Source organism: Aulonocara sp. 'chitande type north' Nkhata Bay, linkage group LG11 (genome assembly GCF_057382095.1).
Source record: "Aulonocara sp. 'chitande type north' Nkhata Bay isolate Kocher_YH1m ecotype deep benthic linkage group LG11, A_spYH_male_GT1.1, whole genome shotgun sequence".
Taxonomy (NCBI): Eukaryota; Metazoa; Chordata; class Actinopteri; order Cichliformes; family Cichlidae; genus Aulonocara; species Aulonocara sp. 'chitande type north' Nkhata Bay.
The window spans coordinates 13183208-13208958 of record NC_141354.1 but is presented as its reverse complement, the minus strand read 5'-3'; the positions used below and the strand labels follow the sequence as shown (position 1 = coordinate 13208958).

At 43.9% G+C, this 25751-nt stretch overlaps 2 protein-coding genes across 3 annotated transcripts in view; one reads left to right on the top strand and one right to left on the bottom strand.

Annotated features, from left to right (window-relative positions):
• Positions 1 to 2890: 2890 nt before the first annotated feature.
• Positions 2891 to 10316, bottom strand: LOC147318605 (prostaglandin reductase-3-like). Its single transcript, XM_086310645.1, has 2 exons — positions 9595 to 10316; positions 2891 to 7257 (listed from the first exon to the last, which is right to left on the bottom strand). The coding sequence occupies exons 1-2, from the start codon at positions 9876 to 9878 to the stop codon at positions 6327 to 6329; spliced, it is 1215 nt and encodes a 404-aa protein (XP_086166771.1). The 5' UTR covers positions 9879 to 10316; the 3' UTR covers positions 2891 to 6326.
• Positions 9247 to 25751, top strand: part of LOC147318604 (teashirt homolog 1-like) — a 35786-nt gene continuing 19281 nt past the window's right edge. The window contains exons 1-2 of one of the 2 annotated variants that reach the window (XM_086310644.1): positions 9247 to 9429; positions 11601 to 12179. In XM_086310644.1, the coding sequence (XP_086166770.1) occupies positions 12140 to 12179 (40 nt within the window). In that variant the 5' untranslated portion in view covers positions 9247 to 9429; positions 11601 to 12139. Of the gene's footprint in view, positions 11381 to 11600; positions 12180 to 25751 lie in introns of both variants that reach the window. The other variant, XM_086310642.1, reaches the window with a different exon arrangement.

Sequence of the window (25751 nt, the reverse complement as noted above, 5' to 3'; positions counted from 1 at the left end):
CAACTCGGTGCTCTTTATTTAGGCAAAAATGTTCAGTTCAGGCAAAGCTTTGTGTAAAATATTTGTGCACGTCTAGTTTATGATATAAACATTTTAGCGTGAATTATGTGAATTGAACCTCACAAAGCGCAGTAAATGGAAATCATCTAAATCAGTTCAGTGTTTCTGCCTTTTAAATGATTCTACCTGGTGTTTCGAGGCTTTTGGCAGGTACGTTGCTGGAATCCTCTGGGAGAACTTGCAACAGCTCTTATGTGGATTTAGGATGTCTCAAAGTCTCTTCATGTAACTACACACAGACGATTTTGAGATAAGGGCTCAGTGTGTGGAGTTTGTGCCATGTTTTGCAGGAGGCTGTCATGGTTTGGGGTTTTCATTATGGGTCTGGATCTTGTTTTCATTTTGTTTTTGTGTATTTATAGTCCTGTCGTTTTTTCACTCTTTGTGCCCCGTCTTTGTGTCTCTCCATTTCTACCAGTTTCCTCCTGTGTTGGTGGGTGTTAACTCTTTGCCCCTTTTGCTGCATGCTGTAACACTTCAAATCATCACTCCGCCACCACCGTGCTGGACAGCTGCTATGAGGTGTTTGTGCTGATATGTTGCGTTTGGTTGTAAATTATGGCCAAACATCTCTTCTTTTGTCTCATTTGTCCAAAGGACGTTGTCTAACATATCTTGTGGGTTATTCATAACTAAGCTGTGCTACCATCTTCCTTTTTTTAGGGATACAAAAGCTTTCTCTTTCCTCAACCTTTCCAAACAAGCTGCATTTTTTCAGTCTTTTTCTAATTCCTCTAACATGAACTTTTGCATTTGCTGACCGAGGTCTTCAGTCAGAGGTGTTGCTCTTGGGTTTTTTGCACTTTCTCATTGTACAGTCTGACCTAGGGGTGAATTTGCTGGGAAGATTGGCAAGTGTCTCGAATGTTTTGCTCTTGTGAAAAATGTTTTTTACTGAAGAATGATGAACTTCAAAATGTTTAAAAATTCCCTTATAACCCTTCATGAACTGCTGGGCTGCAACAATTAGTTCTCTAACATCATTGCTGATGTATTTCTTCCTCGGTACTACGTTAACACACCTGAATGCTGCAGCAAACTACCAAAACCTCTACTCTTATGCAGGTACTCACACTTTCTAACAATCAGTTAATCAAGTATCAAGTATTTGATTATCACCACCAGGCTGCTACTTAAGTTTGCACTTTTTTTTTTTAACACACTGCTTCTGCCTTTTGGCTTACTTTGTGTTAAATAAAGAATTCTGCAATATAATTTTTTTGTAGTTAATCAAAGTTTGTATTTACCTCATTTTAAGACCTGCTAAGATTATTTTTATTATGTCGGATTCTTAAAACCTTTAAAGAGGGTTTCCTTTCTCTCTTGTGCTACCTGGACTGTAGCAAAAGCTTTATTCTCATCACTAAAGAGACTTCAAGGTGATTCTTGTGAGAGCTGTGGAATATATAATATTGGGTGATTTATAAGAATCTAAACCTCTCAGGTGCACTTATTTTTGTATGGTATTATACAGTATCTTTGACATAAAGTTATATGTTTATAGCTATTGAAACATAAACCAGCAGTTCCCAAATCAAAGATCAGAAACTCAGTGATTGTTGAAAAACTTCTAGTACAAAAAAGAAAGAATTCGTAGTTTTTTTTTTCTCGGCAGACTTTTGTTTGTTCATTTCATTCTAGGATATTTAAAAAAGTCACTTTTCAAAGATTTCAGAAATATTCAAATGAACAGGAACTCTTCGGCTGATATATGCCAAGTGTAACTTTTGGTCATTAGAAGACATTGTTCCGTATTAACAAGCCACAGTTAAAATGTCACCTCATTTATCATCTAAAACCCATAAGCTTATTTTTTTATTTATTTTTTCAGGGAGGGTTTGGCATGGAAACCACTGAATCATAGTGACCATACACAAAAAAGATTATCCTTATTAAATGCAGTTGTTTGGAACAGAGGTTAAATGGATAATATGGTACAAAATGGGGAATTCTTAGAGCGGGAAGAAGGCTGCAGATAATCCTTTCACAATAGTGTAACATAATGTGAACAATCTGTTGGACAAAATAAAAACCTCATTTAATCAGTGGGGCCTTCTCTCCTCTTGTGTCACTGCTCCTCCCTTGCTCTCTCTCTCTCTCTCTGAACGTCTTTATTGGCCGGTGAAGCTGCTGATGAATTCTTAAGCAGATCACACTGATAATTGTATTTCATAACTGTCAGTTGTGCGAAGGCTGCCAGTGTGCCCAGGAGCTATTTGTGTCTCACTATGTCCTCCACAAACCTTCCCCCTCTCCCTCCTCCACACTTTGTCCAGCCCCCCCAATCACCAGGGATGTGCTTACTGTCTCCGGCCCCGAATTACTCAATCAGGAGGACACATTTACGGATGACACCTTTATTACAATTAATCACGGGAACTTGATTAAGAAAGTTATTCCTCCCCTTCATTGAGACTTACACAAGTGGTTCTGCTGCATATTGTAATTTATGTCCCACTGAGCTCTCCCTCCGCTGATAGACAGAGAAGCCGACAGACTGCCAGCCATACTGAGACGCGTGTGGACGCTTGTGGGTCTGTGTGCGAGGCTAGGCGCGGATGCGTGCATGGCTACATATCCTGAGACACATGCGCACAGCCACAAACACATCCCCCCTGTCATGCTGTCATGCACAACTCACAGGTTTTGCAAAGAGTTAAAATAAATGACTTTAATTGGCTGTAGAGACGTGCTCGCTAAAGGAGACTTGAATATTCCATTTCCCTTTCCTCTTGTCTTTTCTTTTCACTCTCCCTCTCTTTAACACATACCCCCCCACCACACACACCGACACACACACACACTTGAATGAAGCCATCTCTTTACCTTTACTCACAGTTCCTGGGTCTGCTGTGGCTAATTAGTTGAGTGGGGTTTTAGGTTTGGTAATTAGGCGGAGGTAGGAGTGATGGGGGCTCAGGGAGTTGGGGAGTTGAGAGGGCCTGACTGACTTGCAAAGAAAGAAACTGGACTGTCTAGATCCTGGCAGCACCGAGCAGCCAGCCAGTGTCCCTTAGGTGCCTGGAGGTAGACTACCATCCCACACTAAAGAGGGTGATGTCTTTGTTATGTGCCACATATTCCAGCAAGAAGAAACTGTGAAAAAAAAGAGGATTTAGCAGGGAAAAAAAGGAACAAGAGGGAGACCTTTGAGAATTTTCCTACCCTGAATGTCAGCGTACAACAATAAAATCCGGCACCGCGCTGTTGTCTTGGATGGCAAATTAAAGTGGACTTGAGAGCTACAAAAAAAAGTTGTGATCACCGCTAATTAATGTAAAGGTGGAAAAAAGAAGCAACGACTGAACATTTTTATTTCAAACGTAGAGTACATTTAACTTTATTGAGCTCGTGGCCACCATGGTCACAAGTGACAATTACTCCATAATTGCTGCATCAAAGTAAAGCACAAATAGCGAGGAAATATAACATAAGCAGACTGAGTGCACAGTGTTATACACTAAAGACTATATTTGGTTCTCTGCCATTAGCTTAAAGAAGTCAACTTTTAAAAGTCACACCAGAGTAAATATGACTGTAGTAGCAAAAATAGCCCTCAGTGTGCTTAATTTTCATGGATTCAGCTTGTTATTTCTGAATGTTTTCTCCTTAAATGTTACATAGTAGCTGTTGTAGTAAATGTAAAATAAAACTACAATCTTATGCCATCTGAAATGCTACACAGTAGCTAGTACACAAGGTAAATTCCTGGGAATAGATGGCGATCCAATGGAGGCAACACATTCAACTTTTTCCAATGTTATAAATTCCTATGCAATCAGTTTGATAATACTTGCGATAATCAGTATATTACATTTGCATTGCATGCATTACAATGTCATCCGCATTCACATTAAAGGGAAAATGAAGTTTACCCTTCATTCCTTCCATGTACATCACCTATTTAAGTTTGTGTGTTAGTGTTTGTCCCTTCTGAGGAGCAGCAACAAAACTAAAATGAGAGAGACACTTAGCATGATTTCTAATTTCTTGATTTTTTTCTCCTTTCTTTCACCACCTCACAGCAGCCGGTGAATACTTTTCTAGAAGACCTTCACCATCTTTAATGTCTTGTTTACACTCTGCAGTTCCAGGTTGCTTCAATACGATGCCAGTTAGCAGCCTAGGACTGCAACACAATCCAATTAAATAAAGAGTGTTGTCTCTCCAGGTTCCTGTGTTCTCTAATTGGGGCTGTGACTGCTCACTAATCAGTGGAGGTACAGGTAGGCCCCGGAGGACGGCGAGACAGGGCCTCTCCTGTTAATTGAAGAGATGCTACACCCGGCCTCCTCCTTCTCCTCATAGTCCAACATGGATGCACAGGAGTACTGACGCATGCTAAATTCGTCTACGCACCCACGTGCATCATCACTCCTCTCACCTTTTGTGTGGCCGGCATGTAAGAGCTTGCTTTTCTTTTTTCATTTTAACTCCTGAGCAAGCAGTGGTGTTAAGAGGTGACTGGCAGTCATTTAAAGTGTGTTTGCTCTCTTGGTCACTTACGCCTATGCAATTCCCAGTACTTCCATTTCTGCTTTAATTATATCCATAAAAAATCTTTAAAAACATTTTTTTTAAACTGTGCAATCAAAGTTGAACTTTCATGGGTAAAAAATGTTTTTATTCTGACCCGAGAGGCTTTAGATCACAGATGTGGTGCTTTAAATACTGAATAAATGAGTGCAAAAACGTCACATCCGTGATTTAAGTAAATAATTTTTAACCTAAATTTGTAAGAGCAAGCTACACAAAAACATGGCAAGCATCGACTAGCGCGAGTCATCCAACTCCAACTGTAACAGAAACAATGATTAACATGCACACATATTTTTAAGCAGCTAAAAATAGTTGTTTTTGTTTTTTTTAAAAAAACCTAACAGCTACTCGGAAAATTGAAAATAACCGTGCACGTAAGACATTACGGGCCTGACTCAAAGCAACAAACATACCTACGGTGTCTCTTGCTGACACAGGCTGTGGCGTACGTGTGAGTGACTTTGAGAGGTGTTCTGACTTGCTCCACTACGGATTCAGAACCGCCTTGGCCTGGTGTGTTTCTGATTTCCTGCACCGTCTGGTGAAGGTAGCAGCTTTGCATGCTGGGGTCACACCTGTAACGTATTTCACACTGGGTTATATTTTGAGTAGCCACCTGGATGAGGAAATAACGTGTTCACGGTGCATGAAGACTACAGCCATCCCTGCCAGGTAGGAACAGGTGTTTGTTTAAAATGACACACAGTGCAGTAATCCAACACGGACTGTTATAAGCATCTCTTGTCCATTTCCTGCTTTTGGAGTGGTTTAACAGTACACTGCTGAAGTTGGGACTCTGAAAACTTTTTTTAAGCTCAATAAGGCTTTCAAAGTTGAAAGAAACACTAAAGTTTTATCTTTGGGTTTTATAAAAATGAGTGCAATGTGATTAAACTTTAAATGGTATTTTTTAAGACTTTGTTGTTTCAAAAAGCCAAATTAAATTCAAAAAAATGGAAATGGAAAAAAAAAAATGTGTCAAAGGGCATATCGCAGAGCATTCACTATGAGTGATTTTTTTTTTTTTTTTTTTACTCACAGTGGAAGAAAATAATGACATTTTCTAGCCCAACTCCTGGTTAGCTGGACTAATTTTTTTTTATTATGTGCAGCTTCGGGGCATGTGAATGAAAAGATTGATTGTGTGAATGCCGTTTCTGTCAGCCACAAACAGGCAATGAAATGCCAAGCACACCTGGAGCAGCACTCACTTTTGACAAGCACATACCAATGTAAGGCCCTATTAGAAAAACAATGAAGTCTATCATAAAACATTTATGGTAGATAAAGTGCTCGAGAGCGCCAAAAGCAAGCGCATTATGGCAGCAGGTCTAACATGATTTCGGAGGTGGACGGAAGGTGTGGGGGAGGTGAAAAAAACCTTAGCTTTTGTTTCCGAGTTTCAATATGTGGTGACTTTTGATTAGCACACACTTATTTAAAACTTTAAATATTTTATATTAAATTCTGTGCTGAATATATTCATGACTGAGTGCATGTGCACATAAAAAAGCAAAAACAACCCCAAAGCACTTTCCAAAGTTGCTGTATGTTTATTCATGACATTATTTTTAGTTACTGGGCTGTATCATCAGTCATTTTACAAAAATAAAGAGCTTTTCCGTGGTTAAAAATCCTTCATTAAACTATACATATATATATATATTACTGATTGAATCATTGTAATTTTAAGTATGATTTCTTAAGTGCATCTACAATCAGTTAAATCACAGCTTGCTATTACTAACAGACGGTGGTGCCACTTCCACCACGACTTTGCCCAGGTTTCTCCCTGCATACATGTAGTCCACTGCCCGGAAAACCGCATCCAAGCCTACAAATTTCCCCTCCTCTGCCAAATCACCGCAATCCACCTCACACACTAGCTTCCCTTTGGCAAACATCTGAATCATGCTACTCAGAGCCTCCCTGTAGTCACCTAAGAAGTGGGGCAAGAAGAAACCCCGAATGCTGGCCGACTTCTGGAGTAGCTTGACTGGTAGCGTTCCTCCTTTGAAAGGTGGGATCCCTGAAGCGCTCTGGTACCCTGAGATGAAGCCAATCACTATCAGCCGGCCTTTATTGGCCAGACTGTTTACTGCGAGCTCTAAGACGCTCCCTCCGACTGACTCATAGACCACGTCTATGCCTTGTGGATACTCTTTCCTCAGGGTCTTAGCCAAGTCTTCAGCGGTGTAGTTGATCGGCCTGTCGCAGCCGATGGATTTGAGGAAACCGGCTTTCTCGTTGGTCGAGCAGGTCCCAATGACATGGCAACCAGCCTGCTTGGCAAACTGCACAGCGAACTGTCCCGTTCCTCCTGCGGCCGCCGTGACCAGGACAGTCTCACCTTTAGCCAGGTCGCCCAGACGTTTTAAGGCTATATAAGCCGTGGCGCCGCTGACCAAAAGGGTGAGGAACTCTGGCTTCACCGCAGGAACAGGCACAGCTTCCTTGGCTGGGACCACCGTGTACTCGGCAAACGCGCCACTGCCGAAGTAGGCCACAGTATCCCCGACGGTGTAGCGGGAGCTCGCGCTAAGGCCAAGGCCGACAACCTCCCCAATGCCCTCAAAACCTGCATCAAAGGGAGGCTTCACCGAAGGGTCGTAACGGCCCGCTGAGTAATTAATGTCTGAGGCGTTGATTCCCACAAAACTGAAACACAAGAGAAAAATAATTGAGGATTAAAAGTTAGGGAAATAAACCTGCTACATCAGCATGTGCTGAGCAAAATGGATACATTAACATTGCATTTCAGTTAACGGGGTTTTATGCGGTTATTAGCGTAAGCACATATTTCCTGAAATCCTGTATGAAGGTCAACTTCCTTGTTGTGCAGACGGGCGCGCACAGGGCCAAAACACTTTGGTTTGTTTTGGCAATGAGTTATTTTTTCTCTTTTCCTTCTCTTTGCTCGGAAAGAAAAGTCCTGCACTGACAGGGAAAGGTTTGTATCACAAAACGCATTGCATGATGTCATGATTCATTGTCTTCAGAGACACCCACAACAAACTGCACTTTAAAAAAAAAAAAAAATTCAGATAGCTGCTTCTTGCCTCAACATGAAGACGGTTGTTTTCATCTTACTTTTGTAACATGCTGGAAACAAATATGTGAGAAAGGAACGTATAAATAAATCATTTACTGTCTTTTAGAGCGGCACGCACGCTGTGCCTCATTACCGTGCATGTCACACGTGTACTTTGAGCTCCCAGATAATGCTTCTGTGGTTTATAGATGGGTGGCGACGATATAACAAAACGCCTTGGTTTGACTTCTTCACATCTATGGAATCAGTTTCCTCGCAGCGACGTATTATTTTATTATCAAAAAAGGTACAAACTGTTTGCATGTGCATAAACTAGCAAGGCGTCTGAGTTTAAATAACACTCCAAATTAGCAGGGGATCTGTAACAATAAAGTCTCAGTCTGTGCAAGCCTAAGCCCTGGAAAAACTTTTCAAACAGGTAACACAGGTTTGGCCAAAATGCTCTGTTAAATGATAGCAAGCCTAATAATTTGACACTGGTTCCACTGAAATTACAAAATAAGATACAGTGTATTGATAAACGCTATACTTGGGGATAAAAAAATAAATCTCTTATGTCTGTCAAGAATTAATGAAAGTCCAGAAAACTACAAAAACTCACATCTTGCAATTTTATACGACTTTTATCTTTTGCATGTGCGTGACCAAATTTTTGTGCACATGTGGCTCAGATAAGATGCTGAGGGACACCTGGACTCTTGGAAGTGAAGGGTTTTAGTACATGTAAAAAAAATGTCTGCACGCATTTATTTTATTTTTAAAATTTACTATATATATATATATATATATATATATATATATAAACCTCAGTCTCTTCTTTTCACTGCAGCTATGATTTTTTTTTTTTAAATAAAAACCGCTCACAATCTTCTGCATTTTATATTCCTTTAAAATTTCTCTTACACCGTGCAAAACGGGACAAAGTGTTCTCTGGTTTACTTTCCCCTGTCAGTTAAAACATTTTCCCATGACTGTGATGCATCACTGACACAGACGACACAGACGACCCAGACGGTCAAGGGTCTCGGTGCACCAAGCGACTGTCTTACAAGCTAATAAGATCCTAATGTTGTACGTTTTACACTCAGTCTCGGGGAGGACTGTATTTTATTGGCAGTAAATACAACAGTAAACCCCGAGGTGGACTGATGTAAAGCTGACTTAACATTAAAAACTACATAAGGCGCACACAGCCAGCAATGTTGTAGGAACCTGAAAGCAGAGTGAGGTGGAATCAGAAATTTATGCAGAAATTCAACTATTAAAAAAAAAAAGCATTAATGTATGTTTTTTGGCTTTAATTTCATTTATCTGTTACTGTAATAATGTCGACTCTGTTCACGCACAACAGAGCCCGTACAACAGACTCCTGGATCCACTCTGCCTTCTGCTGCTGTGAATGAAAGAAATGATGCTGCAATTCCAGCGCCGTGTAGCACTCCCATCGCCTTCTCCATCATCTCCATCTCTTGATGCCAGCCTGAGCCCCCCCATGACTTTCTGTTTGCAGGTTGGTGACGTAGAGAGACAGGACAGAGAGAGAGAGAGAGAGAGAGAGAGAGAGAGAGAGGGAGGGAGAGAGAGAGAGCAGGGGAGAGAGAGCGATAGAAGAGAGAGAGAGATGCCGAGATGGATTGATAGACAAATGCAGAGAGGGCGGAACTTGGAATTACAGTACAGCGCTTATTCCTCACGTATTTTTCCATCTTGTGGCGATGATGATGATGATGATGATAATGATGAGGGTGATCGCAGGTGCTGGACATGGGTGATTCGAGGTAAGCGGAGCCGTTTAATAACTTCTCAACAATCTCCTGACAGATCGGCATTTTAAAAAAAGAAAAAGAAAGAAAAGAAAGAAGACGCTTCGGGTCACCTAACGCTTTCCCGACCGACAGAAAAACAGAGTCCGTGTGTTCCCACCGTCACCAAAATTAACTTACCGATTTCTGACCAGCAAGTCCGCGTCTCCGGGTGTCGGAACGGCCACGGTTTGCGTAGAAACGGCCTCTCTGAAATTCGGGCTGAGCTTGGTGACTACCAGCTTTTTCATACTGCTCGCTATGGAGGATCCTTTAAAATCCATGAAGTGCGCCGAGTAGGACATATCTACGATGAACCGCCTCGCAGCCAGATGAACTCCTGAAAGTGTGTCGGTGCCTCTGCGCCCCCCGTAGATTAGCGGTAGTGCTCTCCTGCCGTTTCTCGCCAACAGCGCCCTGGACATGATTCCGAAATGTGACAAAGTTCACGACTAAACTTGACGCGTGCTCGTGCCTGTGATTAGGTCGATCAGGTGCCATTAGCCTGCACCACAAGCCTCCCCTCTGCACACGCACGGCGTGCAGGCCAGGCCCGGGCCAGGCTGAGCCGAGCCAAACGAGCTTTTAGACCAAAAATAAAAAAACAGGGGGGGGAGAAAAAAAGCGCGATGCGTCGTAGCGTGACTCTTACGCAAAGCAAACAAGCGGGGGACCGAGTTTAGGATTAAAACATTGCACTGGTGCAGCCCCAGCGTGGAGCACAGCAGCGCCTCAGACTTGTCGTCGGGAGTCCCTCCCCTTCCCGGACACAACACTCACTTCCTACTAAGGTGAAACAAATCAATCCTCGTCTCCCCACACAGGCTATCCTCAGCCGTTTCACTCCCACGAAAAGAACGCCAACCCATCGGATCTTTTCCCAACACCTACAAATAACAACAAAAATCACGGTCCGAGCGTGCACTACGACTGCGCTCCCGTTTGACTGGCGCCTTTCCCCCCTTTTCTTCCTAATACTAAATGTTTTGAGCGTCATAGGGAGATGTTTCTGCCCACACTACACCTGTAACCAAAAAGCTCCCACAGGCGATTTGTGAAAGTGTCTTGTTTTCATCTCATTCCATTATTTGTTTCTTTATTTATTTTGCCTGCTCCTTCCATGCAGCTGTGTTATCGTCTGTTGTCATCTGACTGTCATTTTTCTGGAAGGATCTATTCTTAACAGAGCTGCCGGAGCGCACTGGGGGACATTAAAGCGTCAGCGGGAGCAAGAGTCGTGCCCTAACTCGTGCCGTGTCACTACCAGGCGATCTTAAGATGTCACCTGGGTTGCAAAAAGCTCAGACTTAAGTAGTGAGCCTTGTTGTTTTTGATAGTTTGCAAGAGGCATTGGGATAAGTTTGGTTTTGTTAGCTGATCTCGCAGTAAGTTTTGAGAGGATCATATCCTTTTGTCGGAGGTTTGGCTTCTTTTTTAAGCAAAGGGAGAAGGAGAGAGAGAGAGAGAGAGAGAGAGGGGGAAAACAAGACAATTAAAAAGATTGACAGGTAGGCTCCTCTGTCAGGGGTGACGCTTGTGGAGAGGGGAGGAGTAAAAATGTAGCAGGAAAAGCCACTCGATGCGTCTGTCTATCAGTTGAGACTGTCTGAAACAGCTTCTGGATCCGCCGCGTTCCCATTTTTTTCTTTTTTTTGAGAGACCGCGGATCAGTCCCTGGAGTTTTTGCCCCCCGTCTTGTTTTTTTTTTTTGGCTTTTTCAAGAGACAAATATTTTAGTCCATGTCGATCTGATCTGTTGTTGGCGAAGCTTGGATGCGCCTGCGTCTTGTTTCCCCTCTCTCTCAAGTGATATCCTCTCCACCGCATCAACCAACCCTCCAAAAAAAAAAAAAACCAAAAAAAACCCCGACTCTGTCCAACATGCGATCAGATGAGCGGTGAAAATCATTTCCACGACTCTTAAAACGTAAGTACAAGAGAAAGCCTACTCGTCTCCATTTATTTTATTTAATTATTTTCCCCCTTCTGTGGGAGAGAAAGAGGGCAGAAGGGGAGGGAGGAAAAAAGTCTCCGCCGGACTGGTGAGGCTGGATCCGGGCTGAGGTGGCGTGGTGGTGACGGGATTGACATTAACCCATCTAATGCCTGTCTATCTCTCTTCTCCTTTCCCATTCTCTCTCTTTCAGGTCTGTGGCAAAAGAACGGAAGGAAACACAAGGATACATTACTTATCAGAGGTGTGCACTCGGGACTTATTTGTTTGGTTACCGCCAGAAATCTCTTTCTTTTCTTTTTTCTTTTTAGTTTTGGTGTGCGTAAAAGGCGCAGCAAACTATCGTCCCCCTCCAAACAGCACTGGAGATTAGGGGGATTTTTTTTGTTTTTCCCCCAAAGGGAGTGAACCGAAAACTTGGGTTTTAAGGTGCTGTTTTTTTTTTTTTGCTTCTTTTCGTACTCTGCCACGAGAGAGATGAAGGAAGATGATTTTTAATGGAAGTGAAGGTGTCAGGAGCTGGCCGAATCCCTTCGTAATTTTTGAGCTCAGTCTCGCTGAAGCCGACCCAGCTATCACATCCAAAAAAGAGCAGCCGGTTTGAAGAGACATTCTCAGCTCAGAGATCAACAACACCCCTCCCCCGAAAAACGGGATGATTTTTCAAAACTGATAAGACTCCATTTGTTTGTAATTCCTGCATGAGAAGCACCGTGGAACGCGACGGTCACTATGCCGAGGAGAAAGCAGCAAGAGCCGCGGCGATCAGCAGGTATAACCCGCCCCTCCATTACGACCATTTCCCATCCCAGTAACCAACTAGTTTTTATTTCCAAGTGCCAATTGGAAGTCTCTCCTTCCACCTTTTTTTTCTTTAGCAGGACTGCATGCTGCGATTTATTACTATTATTATTATTATTTTACAACTTATGGTTTAAATCAATTTATTTGTGTTAATAACACAGCGCACAACTCACCCTGGACACACTGTTGTGTTTAAAATGTATCTAATTGCGCAAATGACGCACGTATCTGCGCAATGCCACTTTGAGATTTTTTTTTTTAAATCCTCCGGTGCCAGGAAAGTTCTATTAAGAATGGTGAGATAAACTAAATGGCATGTTATGGGGATAAAAGGGAGTTTTTGAGGTTCAAGAGTGAGTAATGATGAATAATTGACTGGGAAAGAAAGGGGGGAGAAAAACGGGCGAGAGCTGGTTTTTCCTTTCTTTTTTATTTTATTAGAGGATTGCCACCCTTGATTTGATGCGTGATTGATCGTCTGTCATGTGGCAGTCTTTGATCTATTCATCCCTGATAAACATCAATAAATCCCTCCATGAAGACAAGCATGCTTCTGGTAGCCACTCAAATGCACAACCCTGCTTTTAACCAGGAACTGAAAAGCAAAGACAAAAAGGAAGAAAAAGAAAAAAGGATAAAGAAGAAAGTTGGGAATTGTGGTTGAAAAAAATCACCTTATTTCTTCAAATGTGTATGCACAGAAAGCAGATGAAAGCACTGTGTGTATGTTCAATTGCAAGAAATTCCCCAACACTCTTTAAAAAGAACAGGTATTTGAATTCTCCTCCTCTTCCTATATATTCTTAGATGAAAATATGGAAGGTTCTGGCTGTCCTCGTCCGAAATATTCCTCCCTTATTCACTGCAAGAATCAGCCCACAGCTGAGGTCCACTGCTGGATATGATTTTTATAATGTGACCAACTGATAAAACCAGGTGTTGGCAGAGGACCGACAAGGTTGACTTCTAGTGGTTTGGATGTGGACTCCCCCTTTTTCCTCTTGTCTCCCTGCAGCCTTTAAACAAATGTAAATGAGTGACAGGGGTTTCTACCTCTGTGCTAATGAGGCCGAGCCTTTGAAGTTAGGCATTAACAACTGGAGTGAACAAAAGACAGTTACAGAATTTTAAAGAGATTTTGAAATATGAGGTGCAAAGCGGGTCGAACAGGAGGGCCAGCCGACGAAGACTTTGAACTCAGCAGGTTTTATCATTTTAAACAGAGAGCTTGCGATGATGAAGATGATGGTGGTGGTGATGATGAGGATGAGGAGGAGGATGAGAAGGAGTGTAGGACGGATGAACATTCAACCGGTGCTCGCTGTTAACTTCGCCTTTTCTCGTTTGCCTTTGTGGCAACCTGTAATATGTTTTCTGGCCCACACCGCGAAGCAAGAATCGAGTTTTATATACCGAGTCTCGCTGTACCTTTCTGCATTTGTGTGTGTGAGACGGAGAGAACAGTCACCGCTGTTGCTTTGGCAAAATATCCCCCTGGAAAAGGTTGGCCATGATGGGAGCAGAGGGACTCCCGTTAGGTTTCTGCATGTAGATGGAGGCATGAAAAACATGACATCTCTGTGACCCCTCCCTTCCCCTCCTTTCTCCTGCCACACACACACCACACACACATACACACAAACCATTGATCCATTACAACGTCCACTGAGTGCCATGCACATCATGGGTTGTAATGGTCAATCACAGCTTGGCAAACGGGATGTTTTCCATTCTTTCACGAACACGATGGCCGGTCAGAGATAACGCCCTCCACTCCACGCTTCCAGAAGCGACTGACTAACACGCAATCACGCTGATACGCATGCACACACCGACTTACACACCAGGCTAGCCCGATGCTCCACTGGGAGCTCGTACTGACCTGTGGCTTCCTCTGTGTGCTACTGCTCAAAGAGGAAATAGCTCATAGTGGGACTAGGCATGGAAATCAGGAGTCAGACAATTAAAACAACAATAGCAGACTTGTGTGGACGGCCTATTTTTTTCATTCTCACTTTGTAAAGCTTGTGGAGACTTTTATTAGGTGCGTTATGTTTCGAGGCCGCACCATGCAAAGTTATATTTTGCAAATCAGAAACAGCAAAAGATTTTCTTAACAGTTTCGTTTCTTTGAGTTACATAATCAGATGTGCACATTTCCCTGTTAATTTTCATACACAGTGCACTTCTTAGGCAGCTTCTTGGCAAAGAATTTTCGGGTTGCTTGAGCTTCTCATGTTAAAACTTTTCTTTGATCAGGTTGTTAATCGATTGCTTTATTTTGCAGTAAATTTTACAATTTCCGCAATTTTTTTTTAAACAATAAATTTTGTGTTTTGTTTTGCTTTTAAGAAAATTATCACAGGATTTCTTAGGATCATTTTGAAGTATCTGCATGTGTGTGTGTGTGTGTGTGTGTGTGTGTGTGTGTGTGTGTGTGTGTGTGACACTGCTGTTTAGATGACAAAAAACCCCATTAATGACATATTCCACCGATGGAATGAAAACGCAGCACTCGTTGTCACGCTTCCTGTTGCTTTATAATTTTCATCAGGAAATTCACACGCAGGAATTCCAGAACATGGAAACCAAGATGTGAAGAAACTTTGCAAACCTGAATCAGCAAGTTTGTGAAAATATATATATACACACACACCCTGGTGTTCTTGTTTGTGCAAAGATGGATGTTGTGCATTACTACGTGCACCTCGTACAGTCGATGCCTTGATTTAAAGGTAAAGAGGCCAGGAGGAAAAACCAAAAAAAGTAAAGGACAGAAAGCAGTGACGCCGCCTTTCATGGTAGGCAGGCTTGCATAGTCTTACGACGAGATAGTCGCTCTTGTTCCGTTGCATGATGGTTAATTATAAGAGAAACGGTGTGTGTGTGTATAGAGTGGGGAAGGGGTGGTGGTGGTGGTGGGGTAAGGTTGCATCCCGTTGGCTTCATTAGAGAGAGCCCTAATTATCTGTGGAGCTGATGGATTTGTGACAGGCCCTAACGATTAATGCTGACAAATTCAGTAAGGTGTCAAGTCCACAGCTGCCTTGATGTAATCAAGTTGATATTATACAGTCCCCATAGCCCCTAGTGCAGCACCAACTCAATTTGCCTGTGCAGGTGACAAATGGACTTTGCTACCTGACTAATCACATCAGGAGACAATGCCAGTTAATGACCTCAGTAAGGCCCCCCCCCCCCCCCCACCCATACACACACACACACACACATACGCCCCCATCCTCAACACCTCCTATAACCTTGCAATAAGCGAGCCAGACCAGCCACACCACATTGCAGCCTATCCCTCTGTTCTCTGCTAATTTTCTGCTTGTCCCATTGTTTTTATTTTCATTAGAATTCTTTCGGTTACGCCGAAAATCGTTTTCGGGTTGTTTTTAAAAAAATTACTATTACTATCATTAATGCAGTGCATTTTTCGTGAAGTTTCCTCTTATTTTCTGCTGTAATTTTCTCAGTGGAAATTTCTCAACTCTTGCGAGAGCTTTATTTATTTTTGTATTAATGACACGGCTGAGGCCTGTTCTAACCGCCTGATGCATCAGCGCTCCAGAGTAATCCCGGGAACCATTTTTAAAAATCTCGACGTTCTGTTGAAGTTTTCACACTTTTGCGTGTGTTGCGGCCCCACCAGCTCCACCACCCCCACCCTTGCCAGTAAATCACTGCCACTTCATAGAACGGCCTCCTCGTACTTTGGCTGAACGTTCTCCCAGCTCGGTGTTGTAGCCGCCCGCCTCACTGAAGGCCTCCAGTTTATTCCGAGCTGGAGAATCACAGTGCCCGGGGATTAATGATTTTGCATGCCCGGGGTAGCTAAGATTACACAGCGACCTTTGTGCTCTTACTTGACGATGCTGTTATGTGATATTCTCCCCTCGAAATAATCAGCACGCTGAGAATTATGTGGCACCCCCCTCCACACACACACACACACACACACACACACACACACACACACACACACACACACACACACACACACACACACACAGACATCAACTCACCCTTCTGTCTGCACCGGTGTCCTGAGGAATACTGCACTGCATAGGCTCTAGGTGTGTGTGTGTGTGTGTGTGTGTGTGTGTGTGTGTGCATTTTATTGAAAAAACTCAGTGTTGCCAGATTTGAATACCCCCCCCCCCTCCGAGAATTAGAACAGTCTTGTTTTGATGAAAAGTTGATTTTTTTCAAGAAAGGAACTAGTGTCTCGCTTGAAAGTTGGAAGGCTTAACTTCCGATGGCTCAAAGGCTGCACAGCTTCTGAGAAATGAGAAGTTTATGTTAGATTTGGATGAAAAAAGGAGGGAAAAAAAAAGAAGTGTGTGCATGTTTGAGTGAGTGTGTAAGAGGAGGAAAGGGAGAGAGATGAGGTGAGAGTGTGTGTGTGTGTGTGTGTGAGCTTGTAGCTTAGCACTGACCGGTGTTAGTTTTCCTGGAATGAATAACTCCAACGAGTGTAACGGTAACCACGCCATGTTAGTCATCCTTTTTAGCGTGGCCTGCCCCTCTGCCCCCCCCCCCCCCCCAACCCCCCACATCACTGCAAGAGCAGGAAAACAAGCTCCAAGAGCAGCGCCATGTTTCTCATATCTCAACTGTTATATCTCTGCACTATTCCCAGTCAAAAAGGAGGGATATCAGACAGAGCGGGAACACTTATCGATCCACCGCAGCCTTGTTTCATCTCAGCCCCAACACACACACACACACACACACACCTCGCATGTACTGTATGTTTTCTGGCCATTCTATTTAGCCCGGTGTGTGCGGACTCAGCTAGAGGTTACACTAATTGGAGCGGTGGCGTCATTAGCAGGTGGCATCGATCGACTTCGTCAATAGCCACTTTTGCTCCTGCGCCACCCTCCCAAACTAGCAGTTAAATTTACATCTGGGATTTGAGCCAGTCAGAGGTCAAACTTGCTCAGCTCGCTCTTCTAATGCCTCGAGTCACCACGAGTGCCCCTGGTGTTTGTGTGTGTGTCTGTGTGTGGTATTAGTTTCTTACATGGTTTAGTTTCATTTATCATCCTTGTAATTCTTTTGCATGAATGTGCAAATATTAGTTGTGTAAACATAACCAAAACGGTTTCAAGATCAACAGGTTTGTTGAATGTTTTTTTAAAAAAAAATATGGATTATCAGGAATAACTAATTACAAGATAGATGATATTAGCAAACTTGTAACCATGTAGCTTTTGTGGTTCATATGGATAAAAGATAGATTTCACGCCATACTGCTAATGCCCCTCGTTGTCTTTTTCCTCTTTTTGATTCTTTTCGGGGCATTCGCAGCAAAAACCTGCCCTCGGGGCACGCCGCTACCATCACTAGCAGTGTGTTGCCCTCGCTGCACTTTAAACACACACATGCACACCGTCAACCATAAACACAGACAGTCAGGCAGACGCGCGCACGTACACACACAAAAACGCACGTACACACCTACACCTAATGCTTAAGTGCAGCCAGCATGTCTCTGTGGGAGGTCATAATGGAGGTGGCTTAGCATGATGGGAAATCATATCATTAAAGAAGCCAGATGTGCTTTGTTGCCTGCCTTGCAGCACATAAAAACAGCAGCAAGTCATGGGATCCAAAAAAGAAGGAGGAAAAAAAAAACGCTAGTCTGAGAAAATCAAGTCTGAAACAGATAGAAAGCAGCCCTCTGGGACTGGGCTGACAAGCAGTCTTATTCCTGACTGCCATAGAAAAACAATTTCCCCACAAAATAAAGAATTTTTGTTCTCATTTTTCAATGTTGCAGCAGCATAACAAACTCGTTTTCTTAACTTTCATGAAATTTCAGAAAGGACTCAAAGCTCTGATAAATGACTTGCTGTCGCCGTTATCAGCACTCTGTTAAGTGTGCTTAATTACTATGTAATATTTGTGTTGTGCTGAGTAATTACAGTTTGTTAAGGGTCCACAGTAGGGATGTAAGACCTCCGAGCTCATTAATGAAAAAAAAAAAACTGTTGATATTTTGTGTGTGTGTTTTTTATTTATTTATTTTTTGCTTTCCTCTGGCACATAATTTGAGACATGAGGAGGATAAGAGGGGAAACGTTCAAGAGAAGTAGTCATGCAACATTTACAGCACAAAAATTGACATCTTAAATTTTCTTAAGTAAAGTATTACATTTGCCGAGGGTAAATTTGCTCTCTTGATCAGTGCTGTGCCTCCTCGAGAGGCTATGGGAAAGTCTGCTAGAGCCAAATTTAACATGTTACTACTATCAATAAAAGATGAGCAATTACAGAATATTTTGTTTAATAAGTATTTGAATTCCTCGGCGCAGGAAAAAAACAAACAAAAAAAAACATGTAGCTTACCCACTCATTACATCAGTTAGCAGGGGGAGTGAGAGGCAGCTCTTTGATGCCAACAAACAAACAAGACAAACGAGATGGGCCCACTACAGAAGAGCAAGAGCCCCATCCAGGGACACCCAACCCCTGTACACTCCTCCCTCTCCTCCCTCTCTTCTTCTCTATCTCCCTCTACCTCTCTCGCTCTCTCTCTTTGACTCTTTCACATATCTCCCCTCTCATTTTGCAGCACTCCGTCTCCCTTTATTTCTTGCTCTTTTACCCTCTCCAGCATGTTTCTCATCTCAACCCCGTCCCACCCACCCCTTTCCCTTCTGGATAAATACTCTTCTTCTTCTTCTTCTTCTTCTTCTTCTTCTTCTTCTTCTTCTTCTTCTTCTTCTGCCAATCAAAAGCAAAGAGAAAAAAGGATTCTGGTGTTGGGGCTAAACAAAACCAAAAAAACAAAAAGGAAGCTGGCTGAAAAAATATATATTTTTCTTTTTTTTTAACTCCTCATTTTTCCCGTTGGTTGTACCTCGGCGGACAAACTTAGGTGGAGATTGTCAGGGTCGAATGACACGCTTAAAAGGAGGCAGCTGGGGGAGTGAAAGAGTTGAAAAGCGCGTTTTTTTTTTGTCTTTTAACAAATACTAAATTATCTCAGCATGGCTTAAATCCATACAGCAATGTAATGATTAAGTGTGAGGTTTTTTCCCCCCCTCTGTTATGGAGTGTGGGGGGGGGGGGGGGGGGGGTGGATGTGTGATGGTGTGATGACAGCGGTGGGCACCGATGTTTAGCCAAGCAGCAGCACCAAAGAAGATTGGCCGTGTGGGTGAAGCTCAAGAGAGGTGGATATTTAGGATAGGGAAGGGAGATGAAATCTGTGCGTGTGTGTTTGTGTATTTGCTGCATGGGGTGGAGTGGTGGGTGGTGGGTGGGGTGTAGCTTTTAGGATGGGCATTAAAGCTCACAGATGAACGGGACGATGGACAAATTCTCCCACAACAGCTGTGACTGCCGCCATTATCCTGACAGGTGTCAATTAAGAATTACTGCCTGGCCGGCCGAATTGCCCCTCCCGACTCACGCACATGTCCCTCCATCCCTACAACATTCCCCTCCAACGCTCTCCTCCGCTCCCCACCCCTTGTCCAGCTGTCGGTGTGTGAGAGAAATAACACTTTACCCTTGTCAGGGTTGTCACAGGCCCTGCAGCCCCTGTTCTCTCCCCCTTTGAAACAGCAGCCAGCGGCAGGCACTCATTGATCAATAGCTCGCTGTATTAGCAATCACGGTGAAGCGAGTGTTGGGCGGATGGGTGGAAGGTCCGGTATTTTCCCCATTTTAACCTCGATCTGTAGGCCGGTTCGCACTCTGGTAGTTGAATAATACCAGAACGATGCAAAGACGGTAGGCGAAAGCAAAACTCTAGATCAAGCTCGCTATGCAGTTTGTTCCACAGGTTTAAAAAAAAGCATCTTCGTTTCATCCCTGGTGTGCGCCATACATACACAGTGTATGTTAAGTTCACCTTCTGCAAAACAGCAGCAGCTGCAGACTAACCTAACCGCTGGTTCTTCTTCCCTCTGTGTTCCTCGCGCTCTTGGCTAACACGGGCCCATTTTTTATTCCACATTGTAAAGTGGGGAGCTGAGGTCAGCGAGTGAGAAAATGAACAGTTGCCATTGCCCATCTTGAGGGCTTCCTTCCAGTAAACCCGCTGGCTGACAAACACATTTGAGTCGACAGGCTTCTAGCATTAAGGTGGAAAAAAAACAAACAACCCCCCCCCCCAAAAAAAACCCCCTCAAATTTAAGTGGCGTGTGTTCCACATTTGACATATTTTCTCAATTTTTAAGGGTTTAAATCAGTGCAGCGGCATGTAGGTCATTTCCCTCGGTAATTGGTAAAGTTTAATCGAAAGCATTATGTGCACAGGCTTCAGGCAGCCAAGTGGTGACTGCGCACAGTAAGTAGCAGAGCAGGAAACGCAAAGTTCAGTTTTACATTTGCCATTATTTCTAATTACATATCACCTAATTTACCGTTACATGCATATATATGAAGTTATTATACGCCTATGCGTAACACTGTTGACACTGCGTAGTTTACTGCTCGGCTTCTGTAATGTGCAGTTTTCAGCACCGGTGCAGAATAAACATGGGAAACTTCAGTCGGTTAAAGGAGGGAAGCAAAAACAGCAACGCGCAAGAAGCAACATGAGAGCGAGTGGCGAAGGCTCCCCAGGAATACGCAGATGGATTTGCATGTTCACTTGGGAGTTACAGTTTTGGATTTCCTCCCTAGAAATAATTTGCCACAGAAAATAACCGAGGAAGATAATATCAGTGTTATTTTGCTACTCCTAGCTGTATTTGCATATCTCTTGTTTTAAATAAGGCAACCCCCTCGGAGTGAAACTCGGTTTGTTTTTTTTTGTTTTGTTTTTCCTAAGCTTCATTCAGCATCACCTCTATTTCCTCCCCTCATCCTCACAGATCTAACACCTCTCCCTCTCTCTCTCTTCTTTCTCTGTTTATTTCACTCTTTCTTTCAGGCCTACCTCCTCTCTGCTGTCTCACACTGGCACTAGACTGCTCTGAGCGATTATCAAACCTGAGAATATTTTTCCATCCCCATGCAAATCACCCCACCATGCTCTCTCTTATCGTTCCTGCTTTGCCCCCGCTACCTCCTCCCCGCCCCGGCCCCAGCCACCCCCAAACAGCTGTGTGTAATCAAAGTAAACGGCAGCTAAAGCTAAAAGGGAAACGCTCTTTGTGGAGATGGATGGAGGGATTAAATATTAACCGGATGCGGCTGACTTAAGGCAAGTGTTTTACATAGCTGCTCCCGCCATGGATGCCGCACATTGATCCCTTCGCCCTGGTGCTTTTACTTGTTTGGCTGCCTGCCGTTAATTTTTCACCATCATCTTGCTGGCCGGGCCTTTAGAATGGGAACGGGGGTGGGGAGGAAGCCAACAAATGGTTCAGCCATCTATACCCCCCCCCCCCCCCCCCCCCCGACACACACACACACACACACATACACAGTCCAACCCCCCCCCCCCCCTTGCTGTGTGCTTTTAACAGGGGCAGGTGAGATGGATGATAGCAATTTGAAATTTTGTTTGTGCGTGTGATCATGGAGATTGTTTTCAGTATTACCATGGTGTAACAATTCCAGTGATTAATTGAGGTGAATGCTTGGCTCAGATTAGAAAGATCAGGGAAACTGGAGGGTTTTTTTATTTTTGCCCCCCCCCCCCCCCCGTCCTTGCTCCTGACTTGTCAATGTCGTGTTTATCAACTGACCTCAGAGTCCAAAGTTGCTAGCTTTTTATATGCGCTTGCAACAACACGCTCTCCCGGATTCGTGCCTCCACACACTGCCCCTCTTGTCATATCCCTTACTTCATTTCCTCGTGCCTCTTTCTTCCTGTCCTCCAGCTGTGATTAAAACACAAAATCAAACCACTCAGGCCGAACTTTGTCCAAAGAGGAGACTAAACAAAAACAAAATGGCTTACAGTGGCTGCACTATTCCAGGGGTAGGGATTTTCTTCCAGGGGCAACAGCGCGGTGTTTTCATGTGTTTGTTGTCTGCATGTGTATAGCAATATCCTGTGGGGGTCACAGAGGCGGCCTGTTAACGTGGAGGGGGGGGGGGTTATACCAGTGGACCTTCATCCCACCCCTCCTGCACTGGTGCTGTTGACAGCATCATGAAGGCCTTCTGGCATTTATAAATGTGTGTCCGTGCTCCAGCTTAGCGGCCCCCCCAACTCCTCTCCAAACACTTCTGCTGCACACACTCCCACCCCAGCCAGAGTGCACATCCGACCGGGTCGCAGGCAGGTCGTGACCCCCAGGTGGCCACGGTCCGAACGAAGCAGGTTCTTATTTGCTCTCTTTTCTCTCTTTTCGGCTGGCTTCATATTCTATTTAAATTCAAAGAGATATGAACCTTTTTATGCAGGATATCAGTGTTTCGCTGCCGGGAGGTACAGATAGCTGGTATTTAAAATGCTGCATGGTATTAATTTGACGATTTTCATGCCACCGAAAAAAAAATGTAAATAATTTTGTGGTTCAACCAGAATTACACATTATTAAAATGCTCTAAGCCAATAAGCCAATATTAATAGCAACGATAATAATAAGAACGCTAAAAATATTGTTGCCCTGTTGTGTAATCCAATCAGAACGCTACATTAAGTTAAATCCGGCTACCTTTCATGACACCATTGTGTTTGATTTCTCCAATAAGCACATGATGATGAAATTGGTACACAGTGTTAGACCTGCCTTATGGGTCATCCTCTAATATGTGGCAAGGAAATCTATTAAATATGTCTGACTCTACTCTTTATTCCCCTCCTTTGTCTATTGGATCCTCACGAACGTCTTCCTTTTCATGCTGTTTTCTTTCTCTTTCTCCTCTCCCTGTCTTTCGGTGTTTCAGGCTCTTTTGCTCTCCTTTAGTCAAAGTAGCCCTAGTCCCCATAGCAACACATAGTGAACTCTTACTCATTAGTGTGTGTTGCAGCCCAATGAATGGCCTGGATCCTGCTCCTCATTCCTGTGATTTCGTACTAACACAACCATCACCTCATCGTGATTTGTATTTTCTTTTTTGTACCTGACTGCAAGGAGTAAATGCTAGTGAAGACATTTGGATGATTTCAAGTCAGTAGTGGGTGGTCGGGTGTGTGTGTGAGAAAGAGAGAAAGCACATGAAGATTGAGAAGCGACACTGGGAAATGTCCCTCCGCCACGCCTGACTCGTGCTCGGCTGTTTTCTTTTTTTTGGCCGTTAAATCTCCAGTGTACTGATAACAGGTCAGCCGTTGAGAGAGAAATGAAAGGGAGGAGGAGTGTAAAGAGAGAGAAACTGGAAGGGGGGAGAGTGAGGAAGAGGAAGACTGGGATATGATTAGAGAGCGTGTGAGTAAGGGAGTGTGTATGCAAGAGGGGGGAAAAAGCGAAAGAGAGATTGGTCTTTATGCTGGCTCACCCATTGCGTGGGCGGTGCATGGAGTAGAGAGGTCAATAGGATGCCGTGATAGGCTAATCTGCCAGGAAGGGAGGGCTAGGGCAGGCCTCACGGGAGCAGCTCATTGGCTAGACTCATTTGCCCTGTGAAATAAAATCTCATCATGTCTTTGTTTTCTTTTTCTTTTTTTTCTCTCCAACATTTCAAGATTGATAGTGCGAGCATTTGCTCTGAAAAGTCTTTTGGCGTGTGTGAATATTTATCTGTTTGCATATAAACTGTATGCATCTGTATAACGCTGCGTGTGTGTGTGTGTGTGTGGCAGACCTCTCTCAGTTCATCCCAGTTCCTGTGGGAGTGTGCGTGCATGCGCAACATTTCCAGAGCTGTGTGTGCTCGTACTCCCAGTCAGACACATGGATGACAGATGACCCAGTGGGAGACACCAGCCATCCTGCCCAACCGGAATCTTGCTACCCCCCCCCCCCCCCCCCCCTTGCCTATTAAAAAGTGCGCACTTTGTTTACTTCCTCGGCTTTTAGCCATAAATCCTGGATCTACCTCCAATGTGGCGTTGCCCTCTTTTCCTCAGGTTACGGCTTTGAACACGATCATAATAGCTGCGTCACCGCTTGTGTGTATCTGTGTGTGTGTGTGTGTGTGTGTGTGTGTCTGCGTGAGAACAAACCAGCCGCAACCTGGCTGCATGCATGCCTGTCTGTCGCTGCCTATGTGTGTGTGTTGGGGGGTGGCGGTGGGGACTTACTGGACCAGAGGAAACCTAAATCCTCATATAAAAGGGCCATGCACTCAGGCTGGGCTGAGGAAAGGAGGGAGGGAGACAGAAGGAAAGAGAGAGAGAGAGCGAGGGAGAGAGAAGGGGAAAAAAGTTGATTTCCTTTTTCAGCAGAGCCATACATCACAGGGCCTCCCAGCTGCAGTGTCACAAGCTGACAGAATGACATGTGTCATTTATCAAAGGGGCCAGGCGGGGGCCTTGGGAAACGTGCACCACAAAGCCTGAGAGAGTTCATTCCAACGCTCAACCCACCCTCCTTCCCTTCCTCCCTCCCTCCCTTCCTCCCTCATCTCTACTCCTTCAGCCCGCCCCCGCTGTTCACTCTCCTCCTCGTTTTCTCTTCTCCCTGCCTCCCCTCCCGACCACCTCCACCCTCCTTACTCACTTTGCCTGGTTCCAAAAAAACGGGCCCTGTAATGTTTCTGTCTTCCCTCTACTCTCACACAGCCGCTTTGTGTGTTTGTGTTTGTGTGCGTGTGCGTGTGTGTGTGTGTTTGTGTGTGTATACAATTGTGTGTTTGTGTATGCAGGGCTGACCCATTGAGTGCAGGCGCTGGCTATATCTTCAAAGCCAACTTTTGAAAAAAAAAATCTGAAAGAATAATTAAAATATTCAATAAGTTGGGAGGGTATTCAGAAACACTTACAAGCGGTTTGACAACATCTACCGATATTTTTATACATTCATTCACAAATTTCTCACTAAATGATGCTATTAATATTTACCTTTGTTTTTCTGACGTGTTTAAAACCCGCCTTATCTTTCTGAATGTCATTATTGCACCCTCCGTACGGAATAGCTGGTTCCCCCGTGTCATTCTTTTGCTGTCGTTTTTAAATTGTCGATGCAGTCTGGAAACATTTATATGCACAAACACACTCCATACTTGCTACTGAAGAGTTGTTTGACAGAGAGATTACAGCTTTTCTGGCTGTTCGGGACCCAGTCGGAGGTCCGCGGGGGTCACGGCACTGAACGCACTGGGCCTGTTTAAGGGCACATTACTCTGCAGAACAGCTCGTACATAGGAAAGCCCGTTGTAGCTGATGTGTCGGTTACTACAGCAAACAGTGTCGGTCCAGTTGTGGCATGCCTTTCTACTACTACTTTCTTCCGTTAATGTCTTACCTCACTGCATGCACTCCTTTTTCTTGCTTCCTCTCATCAATCATCATCTCACCTTTCATCCCAAACCTTCATCCACCCCCATCATAACCTCAGCTAGGGTTAACTCCATTGCAGCCACTTCCCGAATCAATGAACTATCTTACCTGGGTGCCCTTCCCTTCCTCCAATCAGGTTATATTATGTATTTAGAGAGGCCAGAGCCTGATTATCATCATCATCTGTTTAGATGCCTTAGAGCAGGCCTTGTTTTCGTGTGTTTTTATGTGGTATA